Source organism: Plecotus auritus (genome assembly GCF_963455305.1).
Source record: "Plecotus auritus genome assembly, chromosome: 3".
Classification (NCBI taxonomy): domain Eukaryota; kingdom Metazoa; phylum Chordata; class Mammalia; order Chiroptera; family Vespertilionidae; genus Plecotus; species Plecotus auritus.
The window spans coordinates 87933413-87949232 of record NC_137772.1 but is presented as its reverse complement, the minus strand read 5'-3'; the positions used below and the strand labels follow the sequence as shown (position 1 = coordinate 87949232).

The following is a 15820-nucleotide window of genomic DNA, read 5'->3' as shown; positions in this document are numbered from 1 at the left end:
TGGCTCAGCTTTATGAAAATAAAGTAAAAAGGGAAATTAAGGTAATAGTCAAGAGCCATAGAAATTGAGCTGATACAAAAAGAAGAGGCTCTGGTCAGAGAACACTACAGGCCTGAAAGGTGTGCTCATCATCCTATGGAACTACTTCAATATAGTTTCTCAAGAAACGGGAAAGAAAATCATTCCCAAACATAATAATCAAGATGTTATTAGAATACTAATTTCAAAAAAAATTTGTATTAACAACCTAATATCTTATTTTTCAGATTCAATGAGCTCATATCCTCTTTTATTTGATATCATAAATGTGTTAATGGACTATGATTACATTGAAGAATAAAACGTTATTTCTTTTTTTTAAGCTTTTTGTTTTTGTAATATATTTCTATTGATTTCAGAGAGGAAGGGAAAGGGAGAGAGAGATAGAAACATCAATGATGAGAGGGAATCACTGATTGGCTGCCTCTTGCACGCCCCCTAAAGGGGATCGAGCCCGCAACCTAGGCATATGCCCTTGGCTGGAATCAAACCCGGACTTCAGTCTGCAGGCCGACGGTCTATCCACTGAGCCAAACCGGCTAGGGCTGTTATTCCTTTTTATTAGTAACTAGAGGCCCAGTGCACGAAATTCGTGCATGGGGGGATGTCCCTCAGCCCAGCCTGCATACTGTCCAATCTGGGACCCCTCGAGGGATGTCCGGCTGCCCGTTTAGGCCGATCCCGGTAGGCAGTTGGGCAGCCGGACATCCCTCTCACAATCCAGGACTGCTGGCTCCCAACTGCTCACCTGCCTGCCTTCCTGATTGCCCCTAACTGCTTCTACCTGCCAGCCTGATCACCCCCTAACCACTCCCCTGCCAGCCTGATTGCCCCTAACTGCCCTCCCCTGCAGGCCTGGTCACCCCTAACTGCCCTCCCCTGCAGGCCTGGTCCCCCCAAAATGCTCTCCCCTGCAGGCCTGGGTCCCCCCCCAGGCCCTTCGCTGCAGACCCAGTCACCCCCAACTTCCCTCCTCTGCCAGCTTAGTCACCCCTAAGTGCCCTCCCCTGCAGGCTTGATCGCCCCCAACTGCCCTCCCTTTCAGGCCTGGTCCCTCCCAACTGCCCTCCCCTGCTGGCCTGATCGCCCACAACTGCCCTCCCCTGCAGGCTTGATCCCTCCCAACTGCCCTCCCCTGCCGGCCATCTTGTGGTGGCCATCTTGTGTCCACATGGGGGCAGCCATCTTGTGTGTTGGAGTGATGGTCAATCTGCATATTACTCTTTTATTAGATAGGATAAATTCAAACAAAGATAGGAAACACTAATGTAGCAGTGAAACAGGTGAGCAAATGATATATCTTATCTTCAAGTAGTAAATATCTTAATTGCAAAATAAATTTAGCACTACTTTTTCATTTTGACTCAAGGTACTGAATTTAAACAACCAAGAAAACTAACAATAACCAAAAAAACTATTACAAAAAAATAAGGATATATTTCATGTTTCACAGTAGAAAGTTTCATTATTAAAGTACCAATTACTGAATCGAGTAGGAATCATCTGATATGGCACTGTCCGATGAGTGGGCAATAATGCCTGTGCACTGAATTAAATGACTATTATATTAGTGGGTATTTAAAACAGGTACTTCTCATACATGTATTAACATGTAAACATTTTAGGCATTTTAAAAGTAGAAATGCAATTCTACAGAAATGCATGAACATACATTTTGCTTTATTAGGAAAGGGTATAGAGAATAATATGTCAAACCTCAGTCAAACTGGTATGTTCATCTTGCTTTAAACAGTCCTTTGCTGATATATTACACAGTTCCTTCTCACTCTGTAATAAAGACTTTACAGACTGGAACACATCTTCACTGAAGCTCTGAAAACAGAAGATATTAAGACAAGATTGATTCTAAGACAAGATCAAAGATCCAAGAGATATTCTAGTTTTAAGTGGAGAGTAACTAACTCAATTAATATTCATTTGGCATATTATATACCTTTTGATACAGAACTCAATTCAGCTAAGAGAAAAAAAGAATAAAACACTTAAATAGAGTTCCACATGCTCAAAACACACACATCATAACCCAGGCATTCAACCTACTGAAAAGACACGGGGCCCTTACACCAGGTTCACTTAATCTTCCCCTACACTAAAACCTAACAGACTGCATACTTGATATCTAAGTCATTGGCAGAACAGAAGCAATAATTTATAAGGAGTGAGACACTGTGGAAGCTACAATAAGGGATGCTAACAATAGTGATTACTCTCATAACAAAGTTGGTTATGGGGGGAAAAAGACTTAATAACCACAAATAAGGTTTTCAGGGACCTTAAGGCAGCTATATGATGAATGTGAGGAAAGGAATTGCAGATTTGGCAGGAGAGGATGTCACAAGTACTAAGTACTAAAAGAAGGAAAAAGTTACATAAAGAAAATAATAACTATTATAATTAGACATAAATAGATTATTAATTTCCTTCTAACTTACTCTCCTGCTAATCTGTTGATCTGCTTTTCTATCAGAAATATCCTATTCCTCAATCTTCCAAGACATGTGAAGAAGTTCCCATCCCTTGGTCATAATAAATCTCAAAGTTCCTACATTAATGATCTTAATTATACATTAAGATCATTTAATCTATATCACAATATATTATAATTTCTATTTTCACGATATATTTGTCTTACCTACCTATTAAACCAAATTACTGAGGCAAGAGACTGTAAAATTGTATTTAACTCAATGTGTTTCCCTACATTTCAATACCACACGTACCAAGGATGAGGCAAAAATAGGTTTACAGTTGTGAGTACACTAAACTCAGATTTATTCTTGTATTATTATTTATTATTGTATTATTTTCCATATGAACTATAAACCTACTTTTGCCGCACCCTGTATATGAACTCAATAAATGTGTGCTAATTTTAATAAACTGAAAATTAGTGAAAATCTTTAGTCTAAGAGAAGAAATACAAATATGAAATGCTAAGCAAAATAAGCTAGTCAGGAAGATAAATATCACATGATCTCACTCATTTGGGGAATATAATGAACAACATAAACTGATGAACAAAAATAGATCCAGAGACAGAGAAACACAGAACAGACCGTCAAACCTCAGAGGGAAGGCAGGGGTGGGAGGGCGAGGGCGGGGGGAGAGATCAACCAAAGGACTTGTATGCATGCATATTAGCATAAACAATGGACACGAACCCTGGGGAGGTGGGGGCTTGTCCTGGGGTGGGGGGTGGTAGTGGCCACGGAGGGGTCGATGGGGGAAAAAGGAGACATATATAATACTTTAAACCAGCGGTCGCCAACGTTTCAGACCTCACGGACCACCAGTGAAACAATTAAAAAAAAAAAAAGAAAAGAAATAATGTAGTTAAATTTGAATGTGAACTATCAATATGAACTCAAGACTCTTTAAGTATATGTACTACATTTTTCCACTGAAAAATCATAGAAGCAATGACCCTCAGTAACAACGAGCACTTCCAGTACCTAGATTTTGGTTTCTAAATACCATGTACCAATAAAAAGAACTAGAGCTCCTTGGAAAAATGGTTAATTCTAGGTCAGAAATAGAAAAAATATGAAGTGTGGCTGAAACTTCTTATTGACAGAATGCAAAGAAGTGCCCAGAGACTAACTAGGTCATTTCAAAAGACATGAAAGCCAACTTGAAGTAATTCCCACTGGCCTAATTTGGGACAATTTGGGTATTAAAAGAATAAAAATGGTAACAGACTATAAAAACTAATTTTTTTAAAAAAACCTATAAAGGAGATAGGTAATAGGGTAGAGTAGGGGAAGAGTCCTTCTTTATATAAGAATTAGAAGCCCAATGCATGGAATTTGTGCAAGAATAGGCCTTCCTTCTCCCAGCTGCCAGCACCGGCTTCCCTCAAAGCCCCTGCTTCGTCCAGAAGGTCATCTGGAAGGACGTCCGGTCCAATTAGCACCTTGTGCTTTTTAGTATAGATGCTGACTGCCCTAGCTAGTATGGCTCAGTGGATAGAGTGTTGGCCCTCAGACTGAAGGGTCCCAGTTCTAAGGGCATGTACCTCAGTTGTAGGCTTGATCCAGCCTTCCTCGGGGCATGTGCGGGAGGAGGCCAATCGATGTGTCTCTCTCACATTGATGTTTCTCTCTCTGTGTCTCTCCCTCTCCCTTCAACTCTCTCTTAAAAAATCAAAGGCAATGTCCTCGGGTGAGGATTAACAAACAAAAAAAAATGCTAACAAATACGGACAGAATGACAAAATTAGAAAATCTGATTTGTAACTCCCCCTGTAATTACTGATTTAGGAAAGGAACATCAGTGTATCCTGATCTACTGGGGAACAGGATACTCACACTGTCTCATCAAATCACACTACAGATTACTTATTAATTACAACGGTATTGTGTGTCTTTGTATTGGAGATTATTATAACCTTAACCACCTGGTCAAGCTGGCATCAGAGTGGAAAGACTACATCACTTTTGGGAGTTTCCTGCTAAACCTAATCACAGGGCAAAACAGATGAACTCCAAATATAGAGATGTTCTACAAGACAGCTGGTCCAGACTTCCAAAGACGTGCTGTCATGAGAAAAGAATCTAGACCATTGAAATGGACTAGATTGGGAGAGACCACAAAGACACAATACACAAACATACAATGTGAACCTTGATTGGATCCTTAAAGACAGGCAAGGGAAAAGTAACAAAGATATTTTGAAATAATTAGGGAAATTTGTGAATAGATTGCATATTATGTGATGTTATTGAATTAATGACTTTTGAAGGGTGGTAATGATGCTGATGTTGAGATGTATGCTGACATATTCAGAAGAGAAGTAAAATAATATCTGCAGCTTACTCTCATATGGTTTCAGAAGGTATGGAGGAGAGACTGTTTCCTGGCATGACCACTACTGGACCCTTGAGTTGTATTATATTAGAACCTGGCTAGAACAGAGATTGTTCCTGTAAATCCAGAAGAGAGATTGCTTCCCATAAATCCCCTCAGAGATAGCTGACTCCCCAATTTCCATGCTGTGCTGGTTCCTGGAACAGACCACTGCCTACCCGGACAAGCATGAAAGGCATTTTCCCTTACCTGGGACCAGTCCAGTCCCTCATCCATCCTGCCCTGCTCTAAATAATTCTTTAATGCCTGCCAAGCATCACGGAGATTATCTACTTCCTCTTGCCACAGCACAAGATGAGCCTATGTTTCTTTTAATAAACTCTGTTAATTGCTGGACTGGAGCAACCTACTTTTCTTCGGTCTTCCCCTGCCCTCTGCTTACAGAGTTATATTTTTTAGTCTCCAGGCTTTTCCCTGGGTCTGCATGTATGAACAAAAAGGAAGTGCATATGGCCCTAGCCGGTTTGGCTCAGTGGATAGAGTGTTGGCCTGCGGACCAAAGGGTCCTAGGTTTGATTCTGGTCAAGGGCACATACCTTGGTTGCAAGCTCCTCCCAGCCCAGGCCCTGATTGGGGCTCATGCAGGAGGCAACCAATTGATGTGTTTCTCTCTGTCTTTCCCTCTCTCTTCCACTCTGCTGAAAAATCAATGGAAAAATATTCTTGGGTGAGGATTAAAAAAAAAGAAGTGCATATGTATGTGTGCGTGTGTACAAACACAGACAGAATGATTATGGTAAAACATTAACAGGGTAAATGTAAGTGAAAAATACATGTGGGGCTCACCGTATTTTTCTTCCCCCACTTTTCTGTGGGCTTGAAAATATTCAATATTTTAAATGATTCTGTTTTCATTAATGAGTGAAGGTTTTCGGGCTAAGATACTAACATGAATTAAAAAAATTAAAATGTGAAATCTGAACATGAACTATCAATATAAACTAATGACACTTGAAGAAGCAATAAGCATTCCTACTCCTAGTTCACAGATTTTAGTTTCTGATTATTATTCAGAGCTCTTTAGAGGAATAGCCAATTCCAGGTCTGAGGAAGGGAAAGTGGAAGGTGAAACTGGGGTCATTCTGTTGTAGTAGTAACAAGGAAGCAATCAAAGAATTATGAGCCTGAGACAAAAGGACATAGGGACCAGCTTGCAGGGGCTCCCAGAGGCCAAGTTTAGAATAGTTTAAGCAACTTGAAACAAATAAATGAGTGAATGAATAAGTGACTATAAATAAATAGAAGATTGAAAAATGTAGATTATTTTAAAAATCTATGAGTCCAGAGCAATACAAATAAACAAATGAATGAGTGAGGGGAATAAACTCACTTACCACCACCGGAAGTGACTATTCCACTAAAACATTAATCTGAAAATTGGTAATTAAAGGGCATTTATCCTCCCTTTATAGGAGATATCATAGTTCATCAAAGGTAAATGACAGAAAGCTTTTCTTTAAGAAAAAAAATGTTAGCTAATAAATGTTTTAAAAAAAAAGGAAAATAGAGAAAAATTACCATTTTGCAACTTCTAGGAAATAACAAGTTCAGGAAAGGGTCATTAAGAAATGCCAAAAATATTAGATGAAAGTTTGTTGGGGGGAAAAAAAAACACAAGATATTTACACACAACCAAGTATCAGCCTATAGATTATCTGCTAACTAAAAAATAGAAAATGGACAGCTCTTAAATTCGAGTCAAACAGGTATGTAGTATTATGCTTAAATACTAGGTATACAGAGTTACTACCTTACTCAACTGATCAATTTTTGCATCGCTGATCATAGAAAAACTTGAAATTCTGTCCTCAAATCACCCTATCATGTATTCTTGCCAAAAATGTTTAACCAGAATCTAATTAATCCTTTACACCTAAATTCTAGTCTGTATGAAATATAGAAGAGAAATAAGTTAAATATTGCTGTGCGAAAACAACTAAACAAATCCAGAATATGAAATATTGTACAAAAAATTGACCTAGTCTGTTCAAGTCAGTCTTGAATATATTGAGAGAGAGAGAGAGATTTGAGACAGAGACTTTTTCCATGTGGATAGCACTCTCATAGACATGGTGAACATTCCTAAAACCCACTGGACTTTCTATGAGAAGTGTGGCAAGCACCAGTCCCACAAAGTGACACAGTACCCGAAGTATAAGATCCCATGGTACAAAGACTCCACATGGAGACAGAAAAAGAAGGACAAGGATTCTCTGCATGCCCAGGGAAAGCAGCATTATGACAGGAAGCAGAGTGGCTATGGTGGGCAGACTAAGCCAACTTTCCAGAAAAAGGCTCAAATTACAAATTGCTGAGGCTTGAATGCATTGAGTCCAATTGTAGATCTAAGAGAATGCTAACCTTAAGACACGCAGGCATTTTGAATTGGGAGAAGGAAAGAAGAGAAAAGACTTCTTGATCCAGTTCTAAGTTTCAGCTTTTGTTTTATTCTGAAGACAATAAAATCTTGAGGTTATATTTACTTTTTAAAAAATTATTTAAATAAAAAGAGGAGAAACTTTCAGACCAAAAGGAAGTCGATAAGACATAACCATCAAATGCAACTTAAGGCCTAGGAGTTTTACACTGAATCCAAAATGGAAGTTAAGGGAGAGATTATAGAAGATATTTTAAGGGTAATAAAGGAAATCTGAGTATGGCTCGTATTAGATATAAGGGAATTATGTTTAATTTTCTTAGATGTGATCATGTATTATTGTTATGTGGGAAGATGCTGTTATTCCTGGGAGTAGCATGCTCAAGTGTTCAGGGGTGAAGAGACATTAAGACTTAAACTTTCAAATAGTTCTGCCAAAAAATAAACACACAAACACATATACATACCAAATAAGACAAAATATTAACAACTGTTTAGTATTGGTATTTGGTATACAGATTTATGTGTTGGTATACTATGCTTTTAACTCCTCAATATGCTTGAGATTTTTCATAATAACATGTTTAAAAAAATAATAGAGTAGAAAGTATAGCTCTTTCTGATCTTCATAATACTTGATTCCTAACAAATATTTAATGTGTCTCTATTTTCAATGAAAAGTAAAATGAAATCTAGAGAATTCAAGTACATCTTTCAATTTCCATACTAGCCAATAGGGCAGTTTTGTCATTCAGCATTATCAAAGAAAGACGTCAAAAATGATACAAGTGTATGCATAATACACATACATATAAACAGTATATAACATTTGAATTCACATACTTTTATCTAAAAGAGTTTCCAAATATTCAAATGAATTCAAACCAAATCTTTATTTTGTGCCTAATGTGGATAATGTGCTGAATAACAAAAGATATTAAAATAATAGTATGAAATTTCAGCTGTGGCCTAATTCCTCATATTAGTAAATTTGAGTCAAACAGGTATGTAGTATTATGCTTAAAAAACAAGGTCACTAGCTCATTACTATATTTTGTATGTATATTTCTTAGTTCTAATTATTAATATAAAGCAATCTGTATAATTTAATCATTCACTTAAAGCTATGAGTCCTGTTGCTAATATGAACAGTATAATACACTACAGTTTACAGAAAGTAGAAATCTGCTCATTACTGATTATCTAATACCTAGTGTAGAACCTGACCTATAAAAAACATTGAAATTTATATTTCCAGAATGAATGAATGAATGAAAGAATGGGGAGAAAGCACCAATGAGAGAAGAAAGTGGCTGCTGCATCCTCCATGTCCTTACAGGCAGGAAGGTGGAAGCCCTCCAGCACATCTGGACAGCAATACCTCTGGCAAAGTGTACATAAGAAGTACGCCCCTTGGTGGTACAGGTTCCACGAAATGAGAAAGAGGCAAGGGCAGAAAAGTGGCGCCACAGGGCAAATTAGCCACCAAAATGCCACATGCCTTCAGTCCTTCTAGCCCAAGGGAAAGAAGGATGGATGGATGGATGGATGGACGGACGGACAGACGGACGGAAGGATAGATGGGGCAGAGCTAAAGATCTATAAGAAAATTTACAACTGGTACTTATATTGCTAAAAAGATGATAGAAAACTATCTGCTGAGAAGAAATGGGGAGGCACTGTGATCTTTAGAAAATAAAGTTCATTATCTTCATGATTTCCTATCACTACTGTCATATAGTACAATCTTTGCAGTAATTTAATGTTACTAATTTCAATGAGAGTAATTTAAAAACAAGAATATCATAGCTGCTTAACAAAATAAATCAACATTTTTACTAAACTATCACTAAAAGTAATGTAATATAGAGAACTTACTTTTCTGACAGATGCTCTAGTCTTCATGTGACTCTTTCTGAAAGTCTGGAAGGTCGCCATAACTATATTGCTGCTATATGTGATGAATGAAGAGTTAATCCATAAGACACCTAAAGAACACATATTAAAAGAAAACAATTTATTAACTTTAGTGACTCAGGCAAGCATTTTGTCCTAAAATAACTTCTAAAATAGTTATTTTTTTAGTAAAAACATAAACAAAAATTCTGAGCCATAAAATTTTTTCTTAGCAATTCCAACAATAGTTGAAAGATATGTTAATATCAGTACCTTAGTAAGATACCACATTATTACAAAAATTTTACTTTTATGTTCAAGGTTATTATAAAGTAGTTTACTTATCATTCAATCTCACTGCCCTTTTTAGTGCAAATACTTGAAAATATAAGAAAATACTTGAAAGCTCAATAAGTATTTGAAAAACCTTTTAAAATCTAAAATAGAGAATATCACAAAAAGATTACAGCCTTCTTTTCTTGTCTCCTAAAAGTCATAGGAATCAAATGGAAAATAATTTATAGAAGGCACTCTATCCTCATAGCAACTGTGAATGCTCTAGACATTCTTACTTCTTGAGCAGATAGGTTTGATAATATACAAATAAAACTGTGAAATCTGTACATATCAAATTAAAATCAAATAAACAAAAACAAATTCTTTATGTAGTAACTGGAGACCCAGTGCATGAAAATTCATGCACTGCAGGGGGTGTCCTTCAGCCCGGCCTGCTGCGACCCGGCAATCAGGGGAAGGCGACGCCCTTATCACACCTCTGCTGCTGCCACTTCCAGTAGCGCAAGCCTTGGCCGGCCCTGGTTACCTGAGCCTTGGGCAGCCCTGGACAGCTGGGCAGCCACCATCCGAGGCTTACCTGTGCCTTGGGCCAGCCGTGGGCGGCTGGGGGGCTGAGGGCACTGGGAGACTCAGGAGGCAGGTGCCCCAGCGGGGCTGAGGGGAATGGGCGCTGCCATCTTTGAGGGCAGGGCAGTCAATTAGCATATTCCCTCCTTATTGGCTGTAGGCGCCGCCATCTTTGTGATGGCGTGTCAATTAGCATATTCCCTCTTTATTAGATAGGATCTCAACAGCATACTAGAGTTCAGAAAACATCCAAATTCAATAATGAATAGTACTTAAAACACATCCGTGCACATGTGTGCACAGAGACACAAAGCCCTTGGGAAATACTCTAAAATTAAGTCTTAACTTTTTGATCAATCCTATCTAATAAAAGAGTAATATGCAAATTAACCATCACTCCGTTACACCCACAAGCCACGCCCACCAGCCAGGCCCACCAGCCAATCAGGAGGGAATATGCAAATAAACCCAACCAAGATGGCTGCAGCCACGGAGAGCAGGAGGGAGACTTGGGTTTCCCTGGCAATGGAGGAAGCCAAGCTTTTTGCCTGCCCTTGCCGGCCCAGGACTAACACTCAATGCCACAAAGTTTCAATTATAGAAGATAAATAAAGCCCAACAGAAATGGCAGCAGCCACGGAGCTGGAGAGAGCAGGAGGCTAGGGTTGCCCGTGGCGATGGAGGAAGCCAAGCTTCTGCAGCCCTGGCCTGCTTTGGCCTCCGCTTAAGGCTACAAAGTTCCAATTATAGAAGATACATAAATCCCAACAGAAATGGCTGCAGAGCAGAAGGCTTGGCTCCACTCCAGGCTACAAAGTTTCAATTGTAGAAGATAAATAAATCCCAGATACCAGGGCCTCTGCTTGGGTTTCCGGGGGGCTTGGCCGGCCTGCAAACCACCACAGGCCCCTCACCCAGGCCGCCCCACATCCCAAGGGAACCCCCACCCTGATCCGGGACACCCTTCAGGGCAAACCAGCTGGCCCCCACCCATGCACCAGGCCTCTATCCTATCTAATAAAAGAGTAATATGCAGATTGACCATCACTCCAACACACAAGATGGCTGCCCCCATGTGGTCAAAAATCCTGCCCCCATGTGGACACAAGATGGCCACCACAAGATGGCCAGCAGGGGAGGGCAGTTGGGAGGAACCAGGCCTGCAAGGGAGGGCAGTTGTGGGCGATCAGGCCAGCAGGGGAGGGCAGTTGGGAGGGACCAGGCCTGCAAAGAGGGTAGTTGGGGGCGATCAAGCCTGCAGGGGAGGGCAGTTAGGGGTGACCCGGCTGGCAGAGGAGGGAAGTTGGTGGTGACTGGGTCTGCAGGGAAGGGCAGCTTGGGGGGACCCAGGACTGCAGGGGAGAGCAGTTGGGGGGTACCAGGCCTGCAGGGGAGGGCAGTTGGAGTGACCAGGCCTGCAGGGGAAGGCAGTTAGGGGCAAACAGGCTAGCAGGGGAGCAGTTGGCATCAATCAGGCTGGCAGGAGAGTGGTTAGGGGGTGATCAGACTGGCAGGCAGAAGCAGTTAGGGGCAATCAGGAAGGCAAGCAGTTGGGAGCCAGCAGTCCTGGATTGTGAGAGGGATGTCCGACTGCCCGTTTAGGATCGGGCCTAAACGGGCAGTCGGACATCCCTCAAGGGTCCCAGACTGGAGAGGGTGCAGGCTGGGCTGAGGGACACCCCCTGCCCCCGTGCACGAATTTCATGCACCGGGCCTCTAGTGCTTTAATAAAATATCTTTGAGAGCTTAAATCAACTCAGCATTAATCACTCAATATCAACATCTGACCACAGTAACTTGGTCATTCATTCAACATTTACTTGCATTAGATGCTCTAGATACAGGGGAGAACAGCCAGGAAAATGTTTTATTATAGTAAAGGGTGGTAATGGGAATTGAATTCTAAATCACTAAACAACTAAAAAATTTGAGTCAATAAAGATTTAAGAAATGGTTAATTAGTTTCAATCAAACTTGTCTTATAAAAATTACCTAATTGCCCTGGCCAGGTGGCTCAGTTAGTTGGCATATATTCCATACACCAAAAGGTTTTGGGTTCAATTCCCAGTCAGGGCACACACCTAGGTTTTAGGTTCGATCCCCAGTTGGGGATGTTTCTGTCTATCTCCCTCCTGCTCTCTAAAAAAAATAAATGACCATATCCTGACATGAGGACTGAAAAATAAAGAATAACCTCGTAGAAATTTTAAAGACATTCAATTATTAATATAAATTTTATTATAAAGAGACTTATATGGAAAACCAATCTTCAACCTAGTCCCATCAGAACTGCAAAAAACCCTAAATTTTAGTTCTAATTTTATATTCTTGTACTAGAAATAAAGCTGAAGTGTGTGTGTGTGTGTGCACCCACACATACACCTTCCTTTAGAGATTACTAGATTCTAATTTTCAGACAAAAAATTATGACTACACTAGAGGCCCGGTGCACGAAATTCGTGCACTTGGGGGGGGGGGTGTCCCTCAGCCTGGCCTGTGCCCTCTCGCAGTCCGGGAGCCCTGGGGGGATGTCCAACTGACAGTTTAGTGAGCCTAAGCCATCAGTCGGACATCCTTAGCATTGCCACGGAGGCGGGAGACGCTCCCACCACTGCCGCTGTGCTCACCAACCGTGAGCCCGGCTTCTAGCTGAGCGGCATTTCCCCTGAGGGAGTGCACTGACCACCAGGGGGCAACTCCTGCATTGAGTGTCTGCCCCCTGGTGGTCAGCACACATCATAGTGACTGGTCATTCCACCATTCGGTCATTTGCATATTATCCTTTTATTATGTAGGATACGCTGTAGATGAAGCCCCCTAGAACCATAAGAAATGCAAAAAATTCACTGTTAACTCATTCTCAAACTGCCCCCACTTAAAATCAAATTGCACCCCACTGTGGGGCGTGTGCTGCACCTTGGGAACCACTGGGCTTGACACTTTTCCTCTCTGAGCTTCATTTCTGAATACATACACATATACCATGGGAATTGTAATCTCGTCTCTGCCTACCTCACTGGGTTGTCATGAGGAGGTTCTGAGCTAATAAACATAGAAATGTTTCATCAAGTAAGTCTAAACCGGAAGGGATTGTTATTTTTAAGCCCATGGGTACCCTCACAGGTAGCAGGTGCTGTTTAGGGGAGGAGGGCATGATTGTTTCCCGGGACTGTAGCTATCAAAGCTTTGCAGAGGGTTCTGCAGGCCTCAGAGGGGCGGGCTCTGGCCAGCAGCCCTGCAGCGGTGGTCGTCCCTGGAGGCACTGGCGGGGGGGGGGGGATTAGGGGGGCTAAGGGGGCACTAGGGGAGCGGTGAGGCCGAAGGGGAAGTAACTGTCAAACCTTCCCGCTTGGCACCATTCTTTAAATTGTATGTGGCTGTTTCGCAGCTCTACTTGCTCAGGGTGGGGCTCCAATCTCCTGGTGCGGGGTGGGGACCGGGCCAGGGCAGAGCCAGGCAGGCTAGGAGGGCAAGTTTAGCCACGCCCCCAGCGAGGTTCAGTGTGCTTCCTCTGCAGAGGGGGCGCTGCTGCTGTGGGGGAGCGGGGGTCTGACCCTGGGGGGCCGCTCAGGCCTGCCTCCACCGAGGTCTGGAATTGTCGGGAGGAGAGGCATGCCTGGCCCCAGAGGAAAGGGCTGGGCAGTGGCGGGCCCTGGGGGCACTGACGGGTGGTCACCAGTGTGCTATTGTTGTGGGTGCCCCTGGCTGGGATGGCGGGGGAAGAGATAGAGAGTCGGAGGTGCGGGCTGCAGCTACTCCCAAGGCTGGGTCTTCTCCCCATCTGGTCAGCCTCCCCATTCCCCCGAGGGTGCAGGGGCTGGGGTAGGGTGTTCGCCCATCCCCCCAAGGGTGCGGGGGCTGGGGTAGGGTGTCCGTGCAGGGGAACTGGAAGAGTACCCCGTTGCTGCTTCCTTTTCCTTCTTTGCAGTCCAGGCTCCTGTCAGGCAGTCTCCTCAGACCCCTGGGAACTTGGCTCCTGCCGCTCACCCCCTGCTGTGTGTGCATCAACATGCAAATTGGTCGTTACATGGACACCTTCATGAACAAATTAGCATATTACCTCTTTATATGTATAGATACTATTCTGAACTAAGATAAACCCTAGTGGTCTAACAATAAAATTTGATCAATGACTTGACCTGAAGTAGGACTGCAAGAAAGGAAACAGAGGTCCCAAAAGCACAAGATAAAGAGAGAGACACCAGAATTCAGAAAAGTACCATTTGTGTTCCTGTTCTACTTCTCATTAGCTTTGTTTCCTTTAGGTAAATTGCAGTATCTCTGGATCTGTTTCCTCAATATATATATTACCTCACTTACCCAGCAAGTTTATTGTGGGAATCAAATGGAAAATAATATATAGGAGGCACTTTGGAAACTATAAAACATAGTAAAATAAAAATTAAAATATTTATGGAGCAAAATGAACAAGAGGACCAAAATTCTCAAAACAAGGTGTAAATATAAAGATTTATGTGGCCATAACAAGAAAATAATCCTTTTATTTGTCCCAGGCCAACTCACTCCCGTCCCCCCACCCCCCCACCCCCCGAGTTCTCTTCAACTGCCAGAAGCCCTTAGGCCAATGGACTTGCCTCAAACTTCACATAAAACATGTAATATAGAGGTCAACACAAGGGTTTCAGAAAACTCTCAAATTCAGCTCCCAAGGAAACTGACACCACCTTTCTGGAGGGCAATTTTGAAATGCATATCAAAACCCTGAAAATATTCTTACCCTATGACACAATTCTACTTCTGGGAATCAGCAAAGGAAATGATGATTCTGGAGCATCTATGGTTCTAACTAAAGTTTATAAAGCACCAAGTGCTTTGCTGAGATTATTAAGTTAATATCTCATTTAATCCTTAGGACTGGCTAAGTAGCATTCCAATTTTATAATTAGAAAAACAGGCAAGTGGAAATTAAGCAATTCATCCAAGCCCACACAGCAAGCAGTAGAGTGAGGACTCAAATCCAAATCTTCAAACTCTAATAACCAGGCATAAAGGTTTGAAAAGCTGTTCATCACACTTTATCATAGAGAAAAATAAGCAGCACTCAAGATACCAGAAAAAAGGGAATTACTGAATAAATTGGCGTGCATTCCTGAGATGGTAATGGCAGACTTTTAAAAACAATGAGGAAGGGCAGACAAGAGAGGTGCACAAAAAATCTTTAAATTCTCTGACTCCTATAAAAGGGCGGAGTTGAGAAAAGAGATGGGAAAAAGCAACAACCTTTGCAGCTGCTGACAGGAGGCAATATGAGCAAAGATTAAACGCTAAATCACTGGAGGCTTCACCAGGAAAAAAAACTGACCAATTATTTACATGAGCTGCTCACCTGAAGGTGCGACATGCCATGCCCACACTCAGGCAGAGAAGGAGTTACAGTGAGCTTGTGGGAAGGCCTGTGGTGCTCTCAGACAACATTCCAGATCTGACATCTCTAGCTACCCCAGTTGATTCTACCTACAATATTCCTGAGTAGCAAACCTAGATAAAACACTCTTTTCAAAGCAAAAATAAATACAGGTCTATAAAGAAAATTTAAAAAAATAAATAAAACAAATATAAGAAGGAATACACTAAAGAAAGAAAAAAAATCCAGACAAATATAACCATGCTACCCAAAATTCACACTATTTATTTTCAGGATAATATCTCAGAATTTATTTTAATAAAAAAGAAACTAAATTTAATTTCACATCTACACTTTTCTTCACTCATTGAAAAAAAAAAACACAATTATGA

The 15820-nt window shown here is 41.4% G+C and overlaps 1 protein-coding gene across 2 annotated transcripts in view; it reads right to left on the bottom strand.

The window, feature by feature from the left end:
• The window catches only part of AKAP11 (A-kinase anchoring protein 11), a 64561-nt gene that overhangs the window by 37081 nt on the left and 11660 nt on the right, over positions 1-15820 (bottom strand). For both annotated transcript variants that reach the window (XM_080659913.1, XM_080659912.1), the window contains exons 2-3: positions 9182-9291; positions 1756-1872 (exon numbers count right to left, since the gene is read on the bottom strand). In XM_080659913.1, the coding sequence (XP_080516039.1) occupies positions 1756-1872; positions 9182-9241 (177 nt within the window). In that variant the 5' untranslated portion in view covers positions 9242-9291. The remainder of the gene's footprint in view (positions 1-1755; positions 1873-9181; positions 9292-15820) is intronic.